Source organism: Puma concolor, chromosome B4 (assembly GCF_028749965.1).
Source record: "Puma concolor isolate L17-30 chromosome B4, mPumCon1.1.hap2, whole genome shotgun sequence".
Lineage (NCBI taxonomy): Eukaryota > Metazoa > Chordata > Mammalia > Carnivora > Felidae > Puma > Puma concolor.
In genome coordinates, this window is record NC_141673.1 from 23,745,132 (window position 1) to 23,769,707 (window position 24,576).

A 24,576-nucleotide genomic window follows, 5' to 3' on the forward strand; every position below is an offset into this window, starting at 1 on the left:
ATTAAAGTGACATTGCTCTCAGAGTTATTAATATATTGATAAGTGACCACACTGAAACCCAGTTCTCTGTGACCACTGATAAGCCAATGCCATAAGTTCACATGGATTTTCCGGCCTTCCAAAAATAAACTCAGAATGCCTATTTACCACCTCCTAAAAGAGTGTCCCAGACTAATAAGAACTTCCCCCTGCTTTTTAAAAAAATATCGTATGATTCAAATTCAAATAAAAGAAACAAGAACTTGAGTTCCTCATTAGGAGTAAGGTGTAGGCAAGTTATTTCCACTTGGAGGTTACTGTAATGAAATCTTGGTTTGTGTGAATCACAGGGAGGAGACTGGAAATAGTTAAATGATAGGAAGTGCATACATAAATTCAATTATCATGCATGAAACATGCAAATGATTTAAGCACTGCATCTGAAACTCTACTTTATATTCATTAATCTCAGGTTGCACTTTTGAAGGAGAAAGACATGCTAATTGGGTCCAGATTAATGCACTCCCAAACCTCTCCAATTTGTTTTTAGGTGAGGGTTAAATGATATGTATTAAAATAAACACAGCTGCTCATCTGCCTCCACCTTCCACCTCCCCCACTCCACCTCTACCTCTGCCCCCAGCTGCCTCCCCTCCCCTACCTCACCCACCCAGCTGCTTCCCCTCCCCCACCACACCTCTCTTCCTGTAGGAAAGGGATTACAAATACCTAGCATCTTCTTTTTGAAAAGACATGGAAGAACGAGCCTGTCTCTTGGCCTTTTCTATACTTGTCCTTTCTCTACAAGCCACCAAATTCCAGAAAGAGCATCAATGGAACATCAAATCCTGATGACGCCTAACTGTGGCATCCAGAATGTGCACAGATGGGCAAGCGGCCCAGCGTTTCCATGGACAGTGGGTTCTTTCTACAAGCTTGGGCCTGAGTCTCTGGTAGGTACTGAAGGGTAGTTTCAGACTGTCCCGGCATATGCTTGCTTGAAGCCAGAGCTGCTGCAGGTTGACATGGCGATCCTGTGACTCGGTTACGTGGGGAACTAGAGAACTGAGGGAAAGCTTGGGGTTTGGGGTTGCTGTTCTCCAATGTGGCTCACTCGGCTAGCAGAAACTGGCATAAAGCAGAGGGCACTCAAAGGTCTTTGGAAAGGATCCCTCGCTTTCCCTTTTCCTCCTCCCTGGCAAAATTATCCTCAAAAGAAGAACATTATTTACATATTTACTTATTTGTTTATTTATTTTTCTCTTTTGGAAACATAAGTGGGACACAAAGAAATAACATGTTTTGGGGAAAATCTTATCTTGTGAATAATGATGCTTTTATAGTAAAATATTCTTTTTTTTTTTTTTTTTTTTTTTTTTGGTTTCTTGGACCTGGTCTTTAGAAAAATAAAACAAAAGAAGAGGAACTATGGCCTACTGGGAACAGATTCGGGCACAGAGGCTGGATGGAAGGGTCCTCTCCGCAGGAGCAGCCACCATGGAGTTAAACCAGGCACAGGGGGAGAAAAAAAAAGAAGCCTTCAAACTAATTTCACACTGAAAGTGATGTTTAATTTGAATCATGCTCTTCCCAAAGGGAAAAGGTTAGTCTCATCACTGGGCTCATATCCTCCTCCCCCTTCTCCTTTCATATGAATTGAAAATTCAGATTGACCATTAATCATGATGTGACACATTCTTTTTTTCCTGGTCCAAAAATCAAATGAAAGCCTCAGACCACATCTGAGAAGGCATTGGCCGGCCAAACCTCCCGACCTATGGCACAACGGAGAGAAGACAAGAACAAGGGCACGTACACACACAGAGACAGAAATTACTGGACATCCACTCGCAAGCGAGACACACACACATACAGCGATTAACAGTCGTTGGCTCCGGAGCGCCTCCCCGCCTAAATTGATTTTTGCATATTTGCACATGTAAAATTAGTCATAGTAAATAACAACAAGGACGAGACTGATATTAAATCTGTCAACATCCTGACGAATGCTCTGAGCACTCTTTAGTGAGGAAAGACACTGAGGATAGTCAACGCTCCTAAAAGAGAAAATGATTATACGCTAACCAAACCCTAAGTACAAGCTAAAGATATTCACTTCATGAAGCCATTCCTCAACTAGCCCCTTGGCACTTGCTGGAATTATTCGCAGCACGAGCTCTACTTTCTCATTTTCTGCTGACTCCATGTGGGTAATTTCTTTCTCATGATTAAAAGTGAGCTTGGCAGATCCTTCAAAGCGTGGCTCTAGGTGTGGTGGGGCTCCCGTGCGTCCTTTGTCTAAGGCACGTTGCTAATAATTCATCAGTGGATGGGCAGGCCAGGGGAACAGTCACGCACCTAAAATGATTTTTTTTTAAAGGCAAACTTTATAGATATCTTTACATAAACATATTTTTACATCGAAACATGCAGCCTACAGATGAAATGAACTGTTTACCTTGGAAAAGAATAGGCAGGCTTTTCTCTCCCAAATAATCACTCCGGCCTTTCTGAATGTCATCCAAAAGCGATTCTGCTTCCTTCGACTTATCCAGCATCTGAGGCAGTGAGATAACCCTCCTAGCACTGGCCTCCTTCCCCGGCCCTTCATTATTAGCCTCCTGGTGGGTGAGATAGAATACAGTGAATGTAATAACCGTACTTCACACAACAGGCTCGCTCTCTCTTTTAAATTGAAAATCCCCTTATTACAAAACAAGGGGTGTTCTTTTTCTTCTACCTTTAAGTAGGACTGCCACATTCATTGCTTTTTACAAAAACGCAGCTGCTTTTTAAGCTACAGATAAATAGAATCTGCTAGGCGGTAATTCGACTCAGTCTGAATGCATTATTTTCTAAGACACTTTGGCGAGGGGCTTTTTATTATAAACTGGAATGAACAAGGAAAGTCCTTTTCTCTTCTAATTATGAATGTGTTTTGTTCCCTACTATTAACCTACAATGTCAGATTGATCTTCTTCATCTTCGTCTTCCTCTTCTTTTTCGGCAGTCAGTTCAATAAATCAACATTTTTTTTTTTTTTCTGGAAAATTAGAGGGCTGATGATTAAGACTTCATGAACTCCAATGACAAAAATAAAAATAGCACAAGGGATAAGCAAATGCAAATGCAGGAAGCACAAATAAAGACAATGAAGGGGCCCTCTGATGTCCCAGGTGATGAATCCTGTTTTGACACTAAGTTAACATAAAGGGGATTTACTTGTTAATTTCATCGTAATTAATGTAATTTTAAGAAAATTGAGCTTTCAAAGCATTTGTGTAAAGCTGATCTTAACATATTCATTCACTTAAAAAGGAAGAAGATATAATAAAAGGGTAACATTTTCACATAGTGTGCCCAAACCTCTTGTGTTTCTTGTTTACTTGTCCGTTACGTGGGGTACTTGGTAATTTTATCAGTCATCCCTCACCTCTGGAAGCAACCCGATGAAGAATTAAACAGAAGAGGAAACATTGTGATAAAGCATATTCAATTTGAATTTCTGCTGACATTGCTTTAACTCCAAAGATAAACACTGAGAAAAATGGTGTCTTCTTAATAATATCAAAAGCCAGTCTAGAAACTCCATTAGCCCAGGTGTTGGTTTAATTTTGATCCCCATGTTGATATTTCTGACTATAATATTACAATAGGCCACGGTGGCTATGCTCTATGTCTATATGGATATACTGTCTAGCCAAAGGGAGGAAATCCCATGGGGTATCCGCGGGGTTCCAATTAAGGAAACATAAATACTGCTGCAACCCCAACAATAAGTGGAGATCGCCAGTATATCACAGAGGCACAGGCAGGTGCCCGCTACTAAATCTATAGATTTAAAGCTGATGCCATCATTTCCCTTCCTTCAGCAGTAATGGAATGCAAAGTGTGGGAGATGAACTGTGTGTGGCAGATAGTTTCGGAACAATTTATCCTTGTTTAGATTATTTTGATTTATTTAGATTTATTTCCAATAAGGATGATAGTGGGAATCGAAGGAGACCTGTGCAAACATAAAGATTTTCCTGGAAGAACTCTGGGCTGGGATCACATGCATATTCAAGAGACCTCAGAGAAAGAGAGAGAGAGAGAGCTTGAAATCATCTTTCCATCTAAAGCCATGCTGCTTTTCCTGCGGGGTTCTGTTTGAAATTTCTAAAGGGGGCTATTTATTGCAAGTGAGATGCAGTCTGAATTTCCAGAACACCCACTCTAGGAAGAGATATATTTGCAGTGAACGGTGGTGACTGAGCTTTTGAGATTCTACCACTCTGCTGAAGATTTGAGTCCTTTCTGTCTTCTGATATGCCTGGGAACAAAGGAGGCCCCATCAGGTGGCCAGCCTCAGTTTCAGGGACTACTCGATGCTGTGGCAACAGAAGCAGCCCGGTTTACCTGGAATAAATAACCAAGCTCCTTCCCTGAGAAACAAATTGGAGCGTATTAGTTATCACTGTAAGAGCGAAATTGAATCCTCGGGCATCGACATCTCCATCGAGCCAAGGCCACAATAACAAGCCTGCTTCGGCAATCATACATGTTTACTTTTGTAATATTGATATGTAAGGCAAATAGAAGAAGAAAAGAGACCTTAATTGAAGGAGTTCAATCCTGATTTAGAAACATAATATTTGGAGAAACAGGTTTTGCTGGGCTACTCACAAAAATACCTTTGCGTCTCTGCCTCCCTCAATCCATTCTTTCACCCTGATAAATCATTAACTCGGACGAAGGAAGGGCAGATTAGGCGGGGCAGAATGTGAACTTGTGAGGACAGCCTGTAATCGCCATCTTCTGCCGTCTGTAGTACTATTTTAAGGTAATAAAAATTACCTTATGTGAAAATGATAGAAGCCACTAGAGGCAGAACTCGGCGCCCTTTATCAAACTTTCAAAACAAGTAAGTAGCTGAACAGCAAGCACGAAAAGAAGAATGCGCTGTCGCAGGAGGCACAGTGGGATGGCGTTTCAGCAGCTGGGTCTCCTTTGATTCTCTCTTTGAGAAAAGAAAAAGGAGGAGAAGCCCTGCGAGAGGAGGAAGGAGGTGACAGAGGAGGGGGAAAGAGGAAGAGGAAAGGTCAAAGCCCACTGGGTACGAGTTATTTCCTTCCTTTCCGTGTAAAAATAACTCTCTTCACACAAAGGCCCTGCTGCTCAGAAACAAACTCCGTTTCAACGGTCTCACGCCTCACTTTGCGCTCCCCCCCACCCCGGTAAACCGAGTAGTTAACCCGTCTTCCTGGGGGGCCTCGGAAGAGCGAGGGTGGTTTTGAGCGATGCAGGCCACACCCAGGAAATAGCAGTTACCCAATAAGGAAGGACTAGTAATTAGTCTCCACCGCACTGCTAATCAGGCCTCTCATCCCCCTTACCCTCTCCACCTGGCAATTCCCCCTTCGTTCCCCAATCGCGCTCCAAATCTAAGACTACCCAGCAAAACAAAACAAGCCATGGCAAATGGAGCCCCGCGCTGCCTCATGCCTTTGTCCCACCACATTCAAGTCACTTTACACTTGCAGTGGAAGGGCTGGACACCGATTTTGTTCTACCTCCAGGTCCCGATGGTAGTAAAGATCTTAATTTTTTTTTTTCTTCAACGTTTTTATTTTTTGGGGGGGACAGAGAGAGACAGAGCATGAACGGGGGAGGGGCAGAGAGAGAGGGAGACACAGAATCGGAAACAGGCTCCAGGCTCTGAGCCATCAGCCCAGAGCCCGACGCGGGGCTCGAACTCACGGACCGCGAGATCGTGACCTGGCTGAAGTCGGACGCTCAACCGACTGAGCCACCCAGGCGCCCCAGTAGGAAAGATCTTAGAAACGGGAAACAGGAGGTGCCAACTGTACAATAATCTGAGCCCGCAGGCCGAGCCCCCTCTGTTCTGGGAGGGTTCCTGGGCAGAGCAAAGTCTGCAATCCACTGAGACCCTGAGGTCCCCAGGCAGAGCTGAGAGGCCACTTGGTTTTGGAGCTGCTTGGTGTCTTCCGATGCCACACTCAAGTTCGTGTGCACACCTTGCGCACCTCACACGCGCTTGCACGCGTGCACACAGGCGTATGCGCACCTACATGAACCACCGTCAGGAGCACCACACAGTTCCATTCAAGCGACTGTCACCCGGGAAGCCCTCACTCTGCCCCGGCTGGTGGTAAAAACGCTGCCCTGCACGGCAAACAGTGGGTAAGTCTGACTTTGCAAAACTGCCCGAATACCTCGTCTTAACTGAACAAAATACCAGCTACCCACACCCAGGCTGTAAAGGGATAACATGAGGACTGTTGTCCCTTTCCAGGTCAACATCTAGTAGCAAGATGGATTGAATTTCATATGACAAAATAGCAACTTCAAAAAACACCCATTCTTAAACATACTTTGTATCTTTTCTTTTAACTGTCACCAACTCCATTATTTTTGTTTTGTCAAATGAAAAAAAAAATAGGCTATATTATGAAGATGAGCTTTTGCATAAGTCTACTCACTTTCTTTTAAGAAAAAAAAAAATACATTGCTGCACGTGAGTGAAAAAAACCAGCCTGTTCTTCATCCTCTACCCTCTAAACTTATTTTTTTTTAAACTTTTTTTCTGAATAGAGATGTTTGAAATGATCTCATTTCTATAAAGCCAATTATCTTATGATGATCAAACTTGACAATTAGTGTACAAGCAAACACAGACTCTTAGAAGGGCAACTTCAAAAAGATTTCTTCCTCCTGGTGGCTATTTGCCCATGAACAGAGAGAGGCTCCAGAAAGAGGCTCCAAGCCCCACTGACTACAGGACCTTCCGGCCAAGATTCTAATCACCGCTGCAGAAGGCAGGGCGCAGGCGATGGGTGGGAACAACAGTGTGTGTTGAATCTGGAGGAACGAGGAAACTCTGGTAGCTCCCCAGAATCACAGCACGGAGATGCTCTAACTATGAAAAGTAAGACAAGATTTCTGAACTCCTTGTCAAGGCTTCCTGACATCCAACACTTTTGTGAGGTCAAGAAATGTGTCCCCAGCTTCTGTTTTCTGTTCTCCGTCAGGGAACATGGTGACGAATGGGGCGGCCCAGCTGCCTTTTAGCGCGTCACACTTGGATGACTCCTGTCCTTACTGGGGGCGGGTGCAGGTTGCTGGTGAAGAGTATGCCCATTGCGTTTGGACTCGCAGAAAAAAAAAAAAAATCAAAATCAATTTAACACAAAAGAAATGCGCATAGATTTGCCCCTTTAATATTCTACAGAGTGCCTGTGATATAGTTAAGTTGGAAAAGTTTCACACAATGAAGATTACTGAGGCATAAATCACGTAGGTAAAAACTGTGGTGTAGGACAGGGATGAAATCTACAAGCTAATTACATTCAACAAGGGCTTCCGAAAAAGACAACATGCCCACTAACCTTCCCATGCCAATATTTTGTTTTTCAAGGGGCAGTAAGTGCAGAAGTTTGTCACGGTTGTAGATTCCACAGTGTGATCCTTTAGCAAAACCTGAGAAGAGGGAGAAAAGATTAGATGCATGGATTTCTGTGCTGAATGGATGCCAGAGCCAAGATGCAAAGAATAGATAAGTTAGAGATGTGGAGGAACTAAATTTGAAGCCAGCCAGTAAAACGGATTGAACCTTATTACCTCTAGTCACTGAGAAATTCCCGAGACAGTTGGATGCAATTTGAAAAGGTCAGAAAAATATTTCCTGCACAGCATTACTGCTTCATGGTTTAAGGGTGTACATTTGTGAGATGCCAGCTCTAATCATTTTTATTGACTTTGCTTTCCAGAGACAGACAGACAGTCTGGGAGGCAAGACCAATAGATAAGAGAAAGGCAATCTTACAAATGAAAATCTCTTATTTTGTTCTCTCACTTGTGACTGTGAACAATCCCAAATCTTGCCCATTTGAGGACAAATTACACGAACTTCACAGAAGAATGACAGAATGATAAGAAAATCTAGGGAAATATTGCTGTAACTTTAGAGAGCCTGTCTCTTTTAATTGCTATTTATTTAGCCTCTACTATATGCTGAGCAAAGGTAAAGGATGCTGCACTTGAATCCAAGTGTGAATACTTAAAATGAAACACCATAAAATATACCAAGGTATGGACATTAATTTATTGTCAGCATTTCCTTTGAGGGATGGCTTCATGAAGAAGGAAATCCACAGGAAATGGTAAAAAGTAAATGGAACATACAAATATAGACTCAATGAAGGCTCTGTTGGGCTTCGAACCATTCCAAATACAAAGAAAAAAAGATTTGTCTTTTTACTTTAAATGCGACTTGTGTGCAATAAGAACCTTTGTTAGCAAATACGTTTGCAGGTTGGTTGGTTGGTTGGTTTGTTTTGGCATGCAATTAGAAGTCAAAACTGACTTTTTGATATGGAATGGCATGATCCACTCTAACCCTTCAAAGGCTTAATTAACATCTGACTTTTCTGTTTGTGAGGGGCGTGTGTTTTTGAGGCAAACGCAAGACTCTTTTGTTTAGTAGTGAGGCTGAAACTTTTTAATGGCCTACAGACCCAACCGCAGGCTTTCTTACGATGTTCCGGCTCCACAAAGATGGCCTGGCAGCTCACTAGGGCTTTTCAACCAGCAAGATGGCTTTTCTTACAGGAAGCCTTCGTCCTGATCCATGCCATGCCTCACAACCTTCAGGAGTTTCAAATTGTATCCTGTAATCAACGACCACCGCTACCAGCAACGGAAAAAGCCACTCACAAAATGGCTTTTCATACTCCCAGGTACCCCAAAGACAAGTGAAAAGGCCAGTTTTATTAGCTGGACATTTGAATTCTTGGCAGGGAGGATAAAAATATCTATCTTCCAAGTGACTTGTTTTCCTATATTACCTGAATGTCTGGCATTGGTTAGATACAAGCAGTACCGTTTGTTTGGATTTAAAATTATTTTTACCTTGTGCAACATGGTAGATTTAACCACAAAAAGTGTTTACGGACACTTTGTGATGGTACAGAGGCTTCCGGTGAATCACCCTTAAAACTCGAGGTTTCCACCTCTTCATTTCATAGCAAAAACACTATCTCACGTGTGTATCTCCTGATCCCCACTACCTAAGTTCTCTATGAGGAAAAATTCTGGACATTTCACCCAAACATTAATGTCATTAATAATAAGAAGAACAATCCTAAAAGTAGTATTACTAGTAAAAATGATAATGATAATAGAAGTAGTGACCATTAGCTGAGCATTTACTAATCTGCACAGCTTAACTTAATCTGCACAGCTAACTTAAAATTTTTTCCCCTTCCATATTACCCATGAGGAGCACGAGGCTCAAGGAGATCAAGAAACTCATCTGGGTCAGAAAACTAGAAGGTATTGATGTGGAACCCAACTCCAGGCTTATGTGATGCTAGTCCCTATTATTCGAAGCCTTGTGCTTTGAAGCATGCCCCATGAGCATTACAGGACCCAGGGATGCGACTCCTCGCAGGTCACACAGCATTTCTGGGGCGTTGTTGAACCAAGTTTCATTGCTAATACAGACTGAGTCATGCCCACCAAGTATTTGCTGACAGTCCACAAAATGCAGCCACCTTCCAGAGCTACAGGCTAACAGTTGTTGATAGATCTCTTTCCTGTCCTTATGGAATTTAGTACATGAAGGGAATAATATACTCACAGCAGCCTCCTTAATCGCATTGCATGGTTCACCTACACCTAATAAATTTTGGAGCCTAATTGCACACAAATTGCTTTTCTATTTGAGTTGTCTTTGAATTATGCTCAGAGAAGAGCGAGAAGAGAAAGTTTCTTCTTAGCTGGGGCTGCACTGAGGTCGAATCCTTCTTTGCACACAATCTTAGAAGGGGAGATGCGTGGCTATTTTGTTATAGTCACGGGCAAATAAGTGGCACGAGAAGAAAAGAATGAGGGGTCGCATAGGCTTATTAGCACATCAACTACGGCAGGTCTTTTATCTCATCAGAATGTACCGAACATAGCCAGGTTTCAACAAACTGTTGTTGTACCTTTAACTGACGATCATTTTTTCTAACCAGTTCACCAAATGTATCCCCAGCCCTGGTTCTCCCTGTTCACGGAGACGTGATGACTGTACATGGTGAAATGCTGGCTGCAGTCCTAGCACACGCTGCCCAGGTACCTGTCTACATCTGTCTTTAGTCGGGGTGCTCTGAGCACACCCCTGTCTGGAGGAGAGCCACGTTTGCTTGTCCGGCACCCTTGCAGAAGGAGACCTTTCTTCCCACCCTCAAAGGAAACTCTCTTCCTGACACAGCTGTCTTGGAGCTCAAGAGGTATTCGCATGAGCCGAGAGGCGAAAGAGCAGCAGCTGAGGTGCCAGAATGAAGTCATTGTGGAGGCCTCCAAGTGAAAGCATTTAGAAAATAGAAATGAAATTAGGCGCAGCAACCGAGAGGTGGAGAGAGGAGCAGGTGAAGAGGGGGCTGGGGCACAAAATGAACTTAAGTCTGGAGTATGAAGCCCCCCCCCCCCCCCCCCGGGGCTTGATTCTTTGGTTTTCTTAAGTGCTGAGCAGGACAGAGCACAATTCAGAGGTTGGGGAAACGGGGGGGGGGGGGGGGGGGGGGGGGGGGGGGGGGGGGCTTTTCCTTGTGCCTCTGACAGTGCTTGTGGACAAGAGGGGCCTAATTCTTAACCAAGGGAGACATGTAAACTACCCTCCAAAGTGATCTAAGTTTTAGTATCTCATGTTGAGAAATCATTTCTTTAGGCCTTGCTTATCTTCCAAAGAAGATGCCTGAAAAAATATTTTTAAGACAGGTTAATTGGCTAATTTCCTTTTTTTTTTTTTTTTAACAAAATTGCAACCTATTTTCAAAACAAAGTACAACAAAATACAAAAACAAAATGCTGTAAAGAAAAAGCTGGAAGAAAACATCAAACTGGCTAATTATATGAAATTCCTTTTTTACCGGATTCTTTCTTTCAGCAGAAACTCAGCTTCAGGCATTAATATTATTAGAATGAACTTTCCAGCAATGATGCTAAGAAGTGATGACACACAATCAAAATATGGTATTTATAGCAGTAAAGCAGTTACACCTCAGATGCCAAGAGAATGAAAACAGCTTTTCCCTTTCTCGTCCCTGGATCAAACATAGTCGTTTAGCAATTTCTAAAAAGACCATTATTAGATTTTTATTTTAATTATTCTTCCAACACTTCAATGTCACAATGTTAAATGCTTTGTGTACCTGGATGTCCTTCTCGAGAGGATTTTGGTGGCATGCAAACCCAAATGCTATCCCAGTCCATTTTCTTTGAATTATAGGAACCTCCAGAGTATATTCTTTCCTACAGTGGGAGATAGCGTGGCTTAAATTTTTCTGAATAATTTTCAAAATCAAATTTGGAAGTTTTCATGAGAGATGATCCTCCCCGGTGGGTGATATGAAGCATAACCTAAGGGGAAAACATGAAAATAATTAGCATAAGATATATTAGCATATAGATGCCTTTGAAATAATAAACAGCAGAAAACCAAAACGCTTATCCTCAAAAGAAAGTTATGAGAAAATGTGAAATTAATATACACTTCTTGCATGACAACCTCAGCCTGAAAGCCAAACAGAATATTCTCTCATTCAGTGAAGGATGTGATGATCAGGGAGATGGAGAAATTACGCCCAAGCCAATTCTCCTGTGCTGTTTGGTTCATTGTCACGACATCACTATTCTCTATTTACCTTTACCCCATGCTACCCTTTCCCTTTTAGACAGGAAAAAAAAAAAAAAAAAAAGAAAGAAAAAAGAAAAGAGAAGAAAAGAAAAGTGTCTTCCTTTTACTTCCTCTAAGAGAAACCACCAAGCAGACAGATCCAATATTCTTTCTCTTGTTTTTTTCCCCTCCTTTGGCTACCTTTCTATCTTTCCCTAGATGGCATAAGAAATGCCAGGCCTGGTAATTCAATTATCAAGAGGACCCAAGGAGCTTTGTGAAAAGGGGGTCAGGACTTTGCGTTTGTTAACCATGGACCAAAACCACCACTGATTATTTTTATTTATTTATTTTTTGAGAGAGTGGGGGAGGGGCGGGCAGGGGAGAATCTTAAGTAGGCTCCACACCCAGCTCAATTTCACAACCGTGAGATCATGACCTGAGCTGAAATCAAGAGTTCGATGCTTAACAGACTGAGCCACCAGGTGACCTGATTAAATTTCAAGTTGGGACAGCCTCTCAAGGTGGTAAGCTTGCACGTTTGGTGTCAGTGGAAGAATACGGTCTTTGAAAGCAACTCTCACTTAAAAATCTGATCTGAGTAACCTTGGAAAAGTTCCTTAAACACAACAAGCTTCATATTTCTCTTTCTACAAAATAGTGATAGTGTTATCTATATTTCTAGATAGTTGTGACAAGTAGAGGTTAATAATAAATACCTGGAATACAGCAGAGACTCAGTAAAGGTAGCCCTATTCCCTCCTCGATGACTTTAGTGAAAACTCCATAAATTTTAAATTCTGGGATTTGGTAAGCCTACTTCCCCACCCCCACTTTGCACATATGCAGATGAATGTATGGTCTAAAGAGATTTATTAAGGAGAGATGCCACAAAATATGATGTTTTGTTCTGGATCTACGGGATCCAACCACACCTTAAAGTATCTGATCCGGGTGAATTCCCTGAAGAAGCCCCTTTCTGGACTGTCATAACACAGTCAATGTCCCTACATCTGCACCCCCATCTACATTATTTCAGTTCTTATAATATTTAGTTATTTTTGAAGGCTTCAGTAAAGCATTTAGGACACTAAGAAAGGGTCCTTTGCCAATCATACCATTCGATTTTCTCGATTTGTTTTCAACTTTGAACTTTTGATTGAAGCTAATTACTTAAACATTGTGTGGGTTGGTCTCTTGGCATTTAAAAGGGGAAGGACTCATTCTTTACAAAATATGGAATTCTGTAGAGATTTGAAACTCCAAACTTGGTTTAAGTCACTTCATTCTCTTTCTGTAGAACACAGATCTTGAACTTACCCTTCATTTTCTAATACCTGCTTCTATGTCAACAGCTACATGTCCAGCAAAAAAATACCACTCGATTTCTTGAATGTTTATATTTCCTCATCAATACCTAATGCACTGCTGACACATAGTAATGAGATTGGGATGGAGAAAAACCCTCATGTAAGTTTTTTTTGACAAATATGCTACCTGGTTGAGTTTGTGATAAGCATGTTGCCGAGACCATTTAGCTGCTTTGTGAGAGCACAGATTGTCCTAGACTGTTCTTCTGTTTAGACTTATCTCACTGACCATACATCTTGAGGCAGACATCATTTGCAGGACATTCCTGCTGAATGTCCTTTAATCTTTATCTTTTTTTTTCTCCTCTCAGGCCTACTAGGGACTCAGTTTATTGCCCTTTTAGGGCCAGTTTAAAAAAGAAAATGTTTAGAAAGACAAAGCCCGGTAAATAAACCAAAAGCTAGTTTCCTTTGGCTTTTGGGATTTGAAAATGTTTTGACTGCCTGCACGCTTTCTGGGAATGGCTCCTCTGGCTATGAAGGAAAAGGGCCTGTTTTACAAATCAAATAAATACATATGTATACACAAGGTATTCTCAAGGCTCTACCAGTCACAGGATGGGAAGGTAAAACATGTTCTCTTCTGCAATTTGAAAAGGATTTGAGACTCTACCAATTTGTTCCCAAAGGATATTCTGACTTCTTACAGGACCTTATTTTAATGCTAATGATGTGCAGATGTGTTTGTTCTATGTTGTTTTCAGAGTTTAAAACCTTTCCAGGTGAGTAGCAGGGAATGGGCAGGCCTGTCTTCCAGCAAACTCTGTACCCTTTTTCTGTTTTGTCGACCCACCCAAATCATTCTCCCCAAAGTTTCTGCTTTCAGAACTTAGAGTTCTGTTAGGGCTTGATAAAATAAAAATAAACCTTCCAAATCAGCCCTTCGATGGTTATTTTTAAAATTCAGTTGGTAAGCTTTTCTTCATTTGTTTCATATGTGGTCAAAATATTTTCTCTTCATTTCCACCACAGCAAAATAGTCAAAATCTCCAAAATTTACTTTGACGCTAACATTTCCTCAATTAAAAACATAGATGTGAAACATTAAATCTCCCACCAACCCTCAAGTATGTTCTTCAAATATTCTCAATGACTAGGAAAACAAGTCAAAAATAGCACCGCTCGTGTACCCCAGATATAAGCCCTTCGAGGATGAAGACGGCACCCACATGTGGGGTATATCGTGGAAACACAGCAATAATTAGTGGATAATAATAATAATGGCTGAGGCATTATCTCCTTTAGCTCTATTTAATCATCTGCTTCCATTTCCTGTCTTACCTGGCAGTGACTAAGCACTCACACTGCACCCACAGACAGTCCTTCCTGTTATCTGGAATGTTTTGTCAACTGCTGAACTGTTGTTTCAATAGGAAACTGGCATATTCCCATTTCTCATCCCATCCAACGACACAAATAATTTGTAAACATCCATGCCTCATTTATCTCTCGCTGTAAAGCTGTTAGACATATTTATGTGGAGTCCTGGTAACATTGCAGTATTAGACATGTTAATGAACAGACTTGCTCATCCCTAGAATTTTTTCTTCATCGAAATCCATGACCCAAGCTACTGAGATGGCCTTAAGCAGGTAAGTGGAAAAATAAACTGTGGCACATCCAGATAATGGAATATTATTCAGTGCTAAAAAGAAATGAGCTACCAAGCCACGAAAAGACATGGAGGGACCTCAAATGCATATTATTAAATGAAAAAAGCCAATCTGAAAGGCTACATACTGTTTGATTCCAACTATATGATGCTTTGGAAAAGGCGAAACTATGGACATGGAAAGAAAATCAGTGTTTGCCAAAGGTAGGGTGAGGAAAGAGGTGAAGAGGCAGAGCACAGAGGATTTATAGGGTGACAAAACACTCTGCATGATATTACAATGATGGATAGATGTCATTATGCTGTTTGTACAAACCCACAGAATGTACACCACCAAGAGTGAACCCTAAGGTAAACTATGGATTTGGGTGATTATGATGTGTCAATGTAGGTTCATCCTTGGTTAAAAAAAGAAAACAAGTACCTTTCTAGCAAGTGATGATAACGGGGGAGGCTGTGCATGTGTGGAGCAGGGGGTATATGGGAAGTCTCTGTACCCTCCTTTCAATATTGTTGTAAACCTAAAGCTGCTCTAAAACTGTTAAGTCTTTAAAAAAATGCCATAACCCGTCATATTTCTGGCCTTGTCACATTACAGTCCTGATAAGAAAGCAGATGTTCTTAACTCTATACCCTGATTACCTGCTTGCTTTTCTGTCTGCTGCAAGAGCTTTGGGGGCAGCTGGAAACCAAGGTCTCAGAACCCTTTCCACAGTCACCACCTGGAGACATACAAGAGAGAATGTCTACATTCCTTAAGGTCAGGCTCAATCACTGATTAGTTCAAAAATATTATTTCCAAAATTTGTTCTCTGAAGGTGAGATATGCCTGCAGGTGTTATTAAAAATTGTCTGCAGTACAATTTTTGCACAGATCTCCCATTCATCATTGTGATATGCAATCTGAGAATCAGACTCTGAATCTTAGATCTGTCCTACACTAGCAACGTGATTTGTTTCCTCTGTACTTGCAGTGTCAACCACAGAGAGTTGTGGGAAGAAGAAAACACAAAGGGAAGTACCTTATAAAGTGTAAAGTACTCTGTAAATATTGTTAAGTGTTTTTTGGAGAAATGGTTATCATGGTGATGATGATAACGATGATGATGATTGTTACATGAGGACCGGTTGATTTCATAATGTATGAAACGGAAGGTATAAGGAAGCATTCTAGAGAGAGTATGGAGATAAAGTCCTGGAGTGTAATTTAAGAGAAACCTATGATTTTGTTTATCTGACCCTGAACGGAAAAAATCATGAGTTCATCCCAAAGTCCTTGTTTAAAATGGATTTCTCCAAGTTTCTTCCAATGTATTTGAGTATGTTTACAGGTAATGGTTGCCATTATTGGGGTTTGTTACCATGTACTTAATTTGCTAAACATTTTGCATGAATTATCTCATTCAGTCAGTAGGGGCAAGGAATTGATATTCTACCAAATTAGGTAATATCACGAATGTATAACATATAAATGCATATTATATAAAAGGAATCAATAGAATTATGTAAGCCCCAAATAAGGCTATTTCATTTTTGAGTGGGATTTCATGGAACTGATAAATTTAAGAGAAGGAATGTAGGAAGACTGACTTGGGTATCTGGACTGACTGAAAGAAGTATCAGAAAAATGAATTGGTAAAATAATGTGGCCGTGTGGATGGACAATAGGAAAGGTTTCAGGGACATGCACAGGTCATGAACAAAATTCCCAATTCTTACGAGGATATGGTCCCTCTTCCTATGGAACACTGTTCCCCCACTACACAAATTATCCCTAAAAACTGCCATTCTTCTGAAGATTTATTAGTCATTGAATGCTATACACTGTCCACTTCCTGATGACCTATGTGTCTGGAGGTGATTTCACCAATTTGTAGGGGATTTACAATTCTATTTTGTCTTCTCCGTTTCTTCTGGCACTCACCGGGGACAACGCATACAACACCATGGGAGGTCTGTGCTGAGGTACAGAAACCAATCTTTAATCTTAATTTAACCACCCCCAATTGGGCAGACACATTTGTTGCTGAAAGTTCTTTAATATATTTGGAATTCAGATCTAAATTTGAATATTCGATCCCCATTTGTGTCAGTAAGAATGAAACTTGAGTAACCATGAGTAAGCCAAGGTAGAATCCCCAGTACCAATTTTTCCGTTTAGCTTGACAATATGCTTTGGGATTGTTAACACAATATCCTAACTGGCATAGAAACCCAGAGTATTTATTTACAGCATTTATCATCATTTTTTTTCCCCTTCCACAGAAGAGCCAAGTAGGTGGGCAAATCAATGGAGAGAGTAATATAAAATAAGAGAAGTGACTGCCTTTACACATTTCTACTTCTTAGAGTACAAGGGGAATACTTGCACGAAATAGCATATTTAAGAACAGCACGGAACTAATAGATCATAGTTGCAGGATGATTTTTGCTAAATGAAAGGATGCATAAATTCCTGAGATAACTTATTTTCCAACCCTAAAAGTAGCCTTTGACAACACACGGGGTGTAGAAGAGCAGGCCCAAGGGTTTGAATCTTGGCTCTGGCATGTCAGAGTATTTGTGCTTCAGATTCCCCATCCATAAGCTAGGGAGACAAACAGGCTCCACACAAAAGGTCTGTGAGCACTTGGACCAGTACCTAGCACGTAGCAAGTGACAGGCATGATCATGCCCATCATCACCATTGCTCACGATTACATGTTCATCATTTCAGAGACAAAAGAAAACCTCCACGTTCTGCTGGCTTTTAGCACAAGGGGAGATTAAATACCATTTCATTATCTCAGCAATAGCCAATTTATTCATTATCATATGTAGAGTGCTTACTATGTGGCAAGCACTACAAGTATTAGACAAAGCAGAAGAATTTCCTCTCCTTGAATCTGGGGGGAGGGTAGGCAGTAAAGAAATTAAGAATATAATGTCTGGACTGATGAGTACTCTGGAGAAAACTAAAGGAAGGTAGAGAAATGCAGCGGGACCTTTAACTCTGTCCCCACGTTCACTGTGTTTGACAAAACAGCTCACTGCGGACCCTGCTTTTCCTCTGAAAGGAATTCTCAAGCTGACATTCTAGGTAACTGCCTCACTGAAATCTCAACCATTTGGCTGCAACAAAAATAATCCAGCATATGAACGCATCCAGATAGACATATGTACGCTGGTTTTCTAAAATGTAATGTGTATGTAATTTCCCGAATGGCTGGTTGTCACATCCATCTGGTCTTATTTCCATAGCACTTGAATGCACCACGAGGATATAAACCCTAAAAGCTAGAAAACAGAATTTAAATACCCAAACACATACGAGGTGTGTTTTCAAAAGCAGCAGACAAGCGAGCACTGTGGTGACTTCATTAACTTCTCAGCCACAGTTGAGAGTAGCTGAGACTAAGCATAAAGGCCACAGAACATAAAAGACATTCCACCGGCAGACCTCATTAAGTGGGCTTAAGACAAGCTTGACGAGCTAATGACAAAAATCTAATTTGGAATTTCTGGACATAAGAACCCAGAAAGAGTCCACATACACCAAAACTCTACCATGCCTGCAGTCTGAAAAGGCAACAACCCAGCATCAATTAGGTCCATGTAGTTCATTGATCAAAGCCCAGGGATGGACGCTGTCCTATTCAGCCACACTGAATAGGAAATCGTGTTCTATGTGGCTGTAGGTTTGGGCTCTGGTCCTATTTAAACCACACAGATGTTGTAGGTTCTCAAATTAACAGTGGTCTCTAGGGAGATGCTCATCAGGCTGTATGTACTGAACAACGGCATGGCTGGAATCTAGACACGACACGGTTCAGAAAACAGTTTTGCTATTGTTTTCCTTTTCTCTAAAAAACCTTTCCTATTTCTAAATTCTGTCAGCACCTATGGAGTCTGACCATGTTAGACTGTACTTACTTAAATGCCATGTAGAAATCTCCAGTTGCCCTAGGTGTGTGGATTTCCACTCCAACTACTTTTACATCCCTTGAGCGGAGAAGCACTCACTTTCATGAAATGATAGCACCTGCGTGTGCCCCACACGGTGGGAAGCGCCTTATAATGATTGTTAACCCCATATTGATCTTATTATGATCAACTCAATTGTATAGATAAGCAAGCTGGAGATTCAAATAATTTGCCCCACCTCTAATTAGTGGAGAACCAATGATCTACACCCAGGTCATCTAATTTCACAGACCATATTTGCATTCCACTACCAATGCAAGGAGGAACTAATATTTGTTGAATGAATAAATGTAACACTTAATAGCCTTAAAATTAAAGGAGGCAGAATCTGCCACTTAAACTATATCCTGTTGTAATAGTAGGTATATAATAATGCGGTAGTTATTCAAGGTGAAGTTGTGTCTTATACTTTCTATATTCCTACAGTACCTTTTGCAATACCTCACAAATACAAAGTGTTTATAAGATATTTGTGGAATCAGTGAAATAATGTAACCCAACATAACACATAATAAATGATGATGACTGAAATGATTTTCCTTGGGTCATCTTCTGTTTCCTATTACCGGCTCCTTATATGAAGGAAGAATAGGTTTTTCGAACATCTGGCTCCCAGTGCTAATTTCTTAAGAAATCCTTAGACACACACCCATGTTTCGACCTCTGGGCTTTTGGCCAGGCCTAAGGGAGACCCAAATTCCTGGTCCCAGCTTTTCAAAATATGGCTCGCCTCATTTCCATATAAACCCTAGCAGTAACAATGAAAATAATAATCTTTAACTGTCGTGAACAATGCGATGAGTCAGAATTTCTTAATACATCTTTATCGAGGAGAAACAAATTCCACACCACCTGTCAAAACCTGGATAATGTCCTGGATTTCACAATATACTCATCCCTGGGCCCTATACTTAAATGTAGTAATATTTCATAGGACGTTGCTCTGTTAATATTGCATGGAGAAAACAGCATTACTAGCTTCTTTTTTCCAAACAGTCCACAAAAAGTCTCTGAACGTATTCTCCTATCTTCATTTCTTCCCTGACCCTCACTGTAATAAGAGACACTGGGTAGGTCCCTTCACATCTCCGCATATCTCATTCATAAAGAAGAATGAAATGTCACTTGTCCTATCTCAGTACTGTGAAGATTACATATGATAATGTGTACAGAATAATTTTGGAGCATGAAATGCTACACAGCTGTAAGAAATTATTAGAAAAGAAGGAAGGTATATTCATGTACAACATACCTTGAAAAGCCAGATGTTTAATTTCATTCTTTCTACATAAATGATATGTGCATGTGTATGAACACATACGCACACGTATACACCTGGGACAAAATGGGCTTTTATATATACTGGTGGGAAATTTGAACCACTATACTGCCTAAGACTTTAAGAGTTAATGAATGCCACATTAAGAAAATTTCTCTAATTATCTCTGTTGGTTTTTGATGCAGAGCTGTATTTTATAAAATAATTGTATCTATTATTTACAGAGTCAACTTGATGATTGGCATTGAGTTAAGGTGTTTATATACATCATGTGGTTTATTCATCGTAATACCACTTTAAGTAGGTATTATTATCTCTCTGTTGCATATGGGTAAACTAAGGCCCAAAAGAATTAAGAAGTGCCCCAAAGTCACACTGCTAAAGTGACAGAGGCCAAATCTACATTCAGGTCTCCCTGGTTACCAAGTCAAATCGTATTCATCTGAAATTTGCATTAATTCAAGTGTAGCATATGTTACACTTCTCAAAGAGCAAATTCAAATAAATTCTGTCCTTGTAAAGTGTTAGGGCTCCTTTGACCAAATATAAACTGATAAAAAATATGCAACTTTTTCAAAATATATCTTTAAAAGTTTTTCATGTATCTTCAGAGGGTTTATTACCTCTGGGTCAGGTAATATATAGTATCTTACAATGCAGGTTATGGAGAGTTATAAAAGGGGTTAATGGCCATGACTTTGACTCATTGGCACCCACAGTTCACTCAAGGTGTACCCTGAGTGTTCCTACTGTGTGCATACCATTTTTCATGTGATAGAAATATGTGAAGGTACAGGGGAAGGCTTAACAAAAAAGCCAAAGATATCCCTCAGGGAGTCTACAGTCTACCCTTTTGAAAAGAAACCAGCATACATGAAGCCGTCAAAGAGTCAAATTAGTCTTTGAATACATTAGCAATACTTAGAAGTAATAAAACTAAATCAAAATTTCTTCAAAGGATTAAGTCTCTCAGCCTTTAACTCAGTCTGACCTGCTTCCCCCACATGCCAATTAGAGTTCAAAGAAAAGATTCATACACTTCATTTACAGATCTATTCAACCTTGGGCACAAGTGATAAATCCTTAATAAGTCAGAAAGATAGCTGTATTTATTCTTAAAATTAACTAATTTGCACACCAAGGTTAAGTGATTTGCCTAAAGACAATTCATTGGAATGTCTGATAAAACTCTGTAACTCTATTTTACCTTTCACATCACTGACCTGTTTTCCTATTTTAAGGTTACTGTGTAGAAGGGCTAACATTTGCCAACAAAGATGATAGAAAAGATTCTGACACAAGACAAGTTCACATCTACACATGGAGACAAAAAACCCACAACTTTTGGGTTGTGGATATCTAGGAAGTCTCTAGGAAATCTCATGGCGAGCAAAGAGTGCCCCAAACATCACTTGGAATAGAAGAGATGGCTGAACTTGGCAGGGAGGATTTTTCTTCTTTTATCTATGCTCTGAAAGAAGACTTATATTTATTTAGCAGTTGCTTTAGTGAACACAGCAGCACAAAAGTAAACGCACCCGACAATCAAACGGGTGGGTGGACTATAATGTCTACATTCATCTCTTCATTTAGGCGATTTTATGAATGAATGTACACACACGTGCATACACACACGTTTTGGTTCTTTAACAGTGAACTCCCAAGACTATCCACAGAACATGGGGATACCTTTAACTACTACCTTTAACTACTGGGAAATACAATACTCCCAAGTTCTCAAGAAATAGAGACATTTAAAAAAATAAAGGAATTTTGCACTAAGCATTTTTGAAAAGACGAACGCTAGAATGACAAAGGCAAGACAATGCTGAAGGTGATTTCTCAAAGCACACTATTAAATTACCATAATGATTATACACATTTTATTTTAAAAATACTGGGATTAGCTTCATTGATTACACAGCAAATAGCAATCATGCTACCATAGGTATTGATACAGAAAATGGAAGACTACCGGCCCAAGCAGGACTAGTCCCCTTTTCCACCGTGATTTAAGCTATTTCAAGCACTTCATGGTTTCCTGGGCCTTTTAATAGTACTTTAACATTTCTGGGGCCAAAAAGTAATGGGAGCAGAGTCATTTCCACAAATTCCTTATTTTTAGTATAGATTCCATTGTAATTTTGCTGGATCTAAACCTATCTTAGAGAACCCAAGTGACACAAAACTTTGGGAGTAGAAATTAGCATAATTGAAATAATTCAATTTTTGGTAATTATAACTCTCACTTACACCTAAATTAAATATGCCAAACTATAATTATGTTCAAATTTGCATCATGAAAATTATCCCCATTTTGCTCATGGCATCTTAAAATATCTAATAAGGGATCTTAAACTCTTAAGTCTGAGTCAAGAGGCCTTACTTTCACAGCCTTTGGGAAGAGGAGACTTATTATGTATTAAGCACAGTTATTCAGCCTCTTGGGAAAGGGAGGATGGGTCCATTATTCTTCACAATATGATGTGTAGGATTTGTACTCTAATCTTTGGGTACCTCTAAGTTACGTTGCCATTAAGGAGCGCTGAGTGCCACAGCAGACAGTGAAAGATTAATGCTTTCTTTGGAGAGAAACCTTAAGCAAAGCAGGTCATGCTTTAGGACACAGGTAATGGGAATCAAAGACACAGTAAAAGCTATAATACTTTAAAACTGGGCACCTGAAAAGAAGTGCCACTTTGCTATCCATTTTTAAATGATTGAAGATGAGACAACAGGAAGGCAAGGAGAACTTACCTTTTAGCACTGCAACCCGCTCATTGCTTCTTAAGAATCGTATGATCAAGTTATTATTAGCAGTAGTTATTTGGGATGCAAAAAGAAAACACCTCCTAAAATGCTACTCACTGTAAGCTGTCTGTTTAACTAACATTCCTACTATTGGATTTCATTAAATTAATCAGTTGATGTGATCAAATTTGCAAGGTGGTTTATTTATCTTCATCTTTGGGACAGTAGGTGGATGTAATCTGGAAATACATTGGTCAAGAAATAGATGAGTCTGGATGAGCAGGGCTGGCACACTACCAAAGCACATGATGAGTTTCTTAACAAAAAAACCTTTGAATATATCTCCAGTTGAGTCAAATATTCACATTAATACTGGAATAAGGCGGAAGAACCCTGGCTGACATCCCATCTGTTCTTATGAATTAAATTTAGAAATCATATGTAATATAGACATTTCTGTCTGAATATCATAAAACCCTGACACATCCAGGCTTTCATTAGAAAGCTCCACGATGTGACTTGAATAACAATCTGTCTTAGCTAATTAGTATTTTCAGTTTAGCATATTCACTTCCAGACATATTGCTGTTTGCACATGGTAATTTAGGTAAACAGATACCATCCACAGCTGCATCAATTAACACTGCTAATCAAAACTGAATTCAGGTAATTAGGCACATTTATGCAAAAAAATGTGTAATTTTGGAGAAAAGCTAGATTCTTCAGTAATACGTCAATAAGTAAAAAATCTCCTTTTGCTTATGAAGATGAAGAATGAGGGGAGAGAAATCATCACTAACATATACATCATGCAGACAGAGTAAAAATTCCTAAATTAAATCTCAAACTTTAATTGGCCTGTATTTTCAGAAATTGGATCATATTTTTCATAACTGTTTCTCTCCATGTTTCCACATAGTAAAGCTGATTCACATCCACCTAAGGGTTTAATCATCATCAAGCAGGACTCAAATGGTTAATGAATTGTCAAGTATTTATGTACTTAGAAGAGATGTTGGTCAAACTTGCTCTTCCATGTTGCTTAGCATCTCTTAGGGAGGATGCTCGCAGTAGGTCTTGTTTTCTTACACACTTTCATGTTCTCTGCTGCGAAGGACTTGGGCTGCAGTGAGAATCACAATAGCAATTTCTCATTTTCTTGTGAATGCTCTTATGCCACGGAGTCTACACGATCCCCTCTAGCTGCCTTTCATTCATTCCCCAAATGAATATTGCGAATCATTTTTCTGTCTTCCTATAAACATAAACCAATCTGATAACTTTGATTAGATTTTCTAGTCTGTTCAGAAAAACTAGTTCAGCGGTTAGGAAGTTATCAGTAACCAATTCAGGGTGGGAGGGAATTGGCAGGCTTAGAGTTAGAGCTAAAAGTAAAGGGAAAATTGGGTCATTTTCAACAGGATTCTATAGTAGATATGGAATCTATCTATCATCTCTCTGTCTGTCTACTATCTATCTACCTACCTACCTACCTATCTTTCTATCTACCTATCTCAATTTCGCCTTTCTCTTTTCTAACTTTGAACCTTAGACTTCTTTCTTAATGCAGACACCAGGACCTTATAATAAAGTACCGAGTTCAGTGTTCCTAGCTCTATTTTAATGGTAATAGTCGCAGTCTAGTTTAACAAACATTTCCTCAGTACCGACTGTGCTTCAGGCAGGCTTCGAGGCCCTGTGGGCGGATACAGACATGGCTTTAGACCTATCACACTCCTCTGAGCCAAACTCTGAGAGTTCACAGACCAAAAGAATCATCTTTTAAAAAGGGGACCAAATCTCCAACTGAAAATATATCTCTCCATTCCAAACTTTTAGAACCTCCTATGCTAATTTTGCAAAGGTTTACTTTTTGTTCAACCCGTGATAATTTTTTGTTCTCATAATAAATCAGGAAACGAGAACTAAGATGGGTTTTGCAAGTAGTGTGATGTCTTTC

The 24,576-nt window shown here is 40.1% G+C and overlaps 1 protein-coding gene across 8 annotated transcripts in view; it reads right to left on the reverse strand.

Moving 5' to 3' along the window:
* Window positions 1-652: 652 nt before the first annotated feature.
* LOC147578968 (uncharacterized) overlaps window positions 653-24,576 on the reverse strand; it is a 98,254-nt gene continuing 74,330 nt past the window's right edge. For 4 of the 8 annotated variants that reach the window (XR_015253414.1, XR_015253413.1, XR_015253412.1 and 1 more), the window contains 4 exons: window positions 11,178-11,385; window positions 7,368-7,458; window positions 2,438-2,600; window positions 653-2,337 (listed from right to left, as the gene is read on the reverse strand). Coding sequence is in view for 1 of the 8 variants with exons in the window: in XM_086712583.1 (XP_086568709.1) it covers window positions 2,302-2,337; window positions 2,438-2,600; window positions 7,368-7,458; window positions 11,178-11,238 (351 nt within the window). In the remaining 7 variants the exon portion in view is untranslated. The remainder of the gene's footprint in view (window positions 2,338-2,437; window positions 2,601-7,367; window positions 7,459-11,177; window positions 11,386-24,576) is intronic. The other 4 variants (XR_015253408.1, XR_015253410.1, XR_015253407.1 and 1 more) reach the window with 1 other exon arrangement.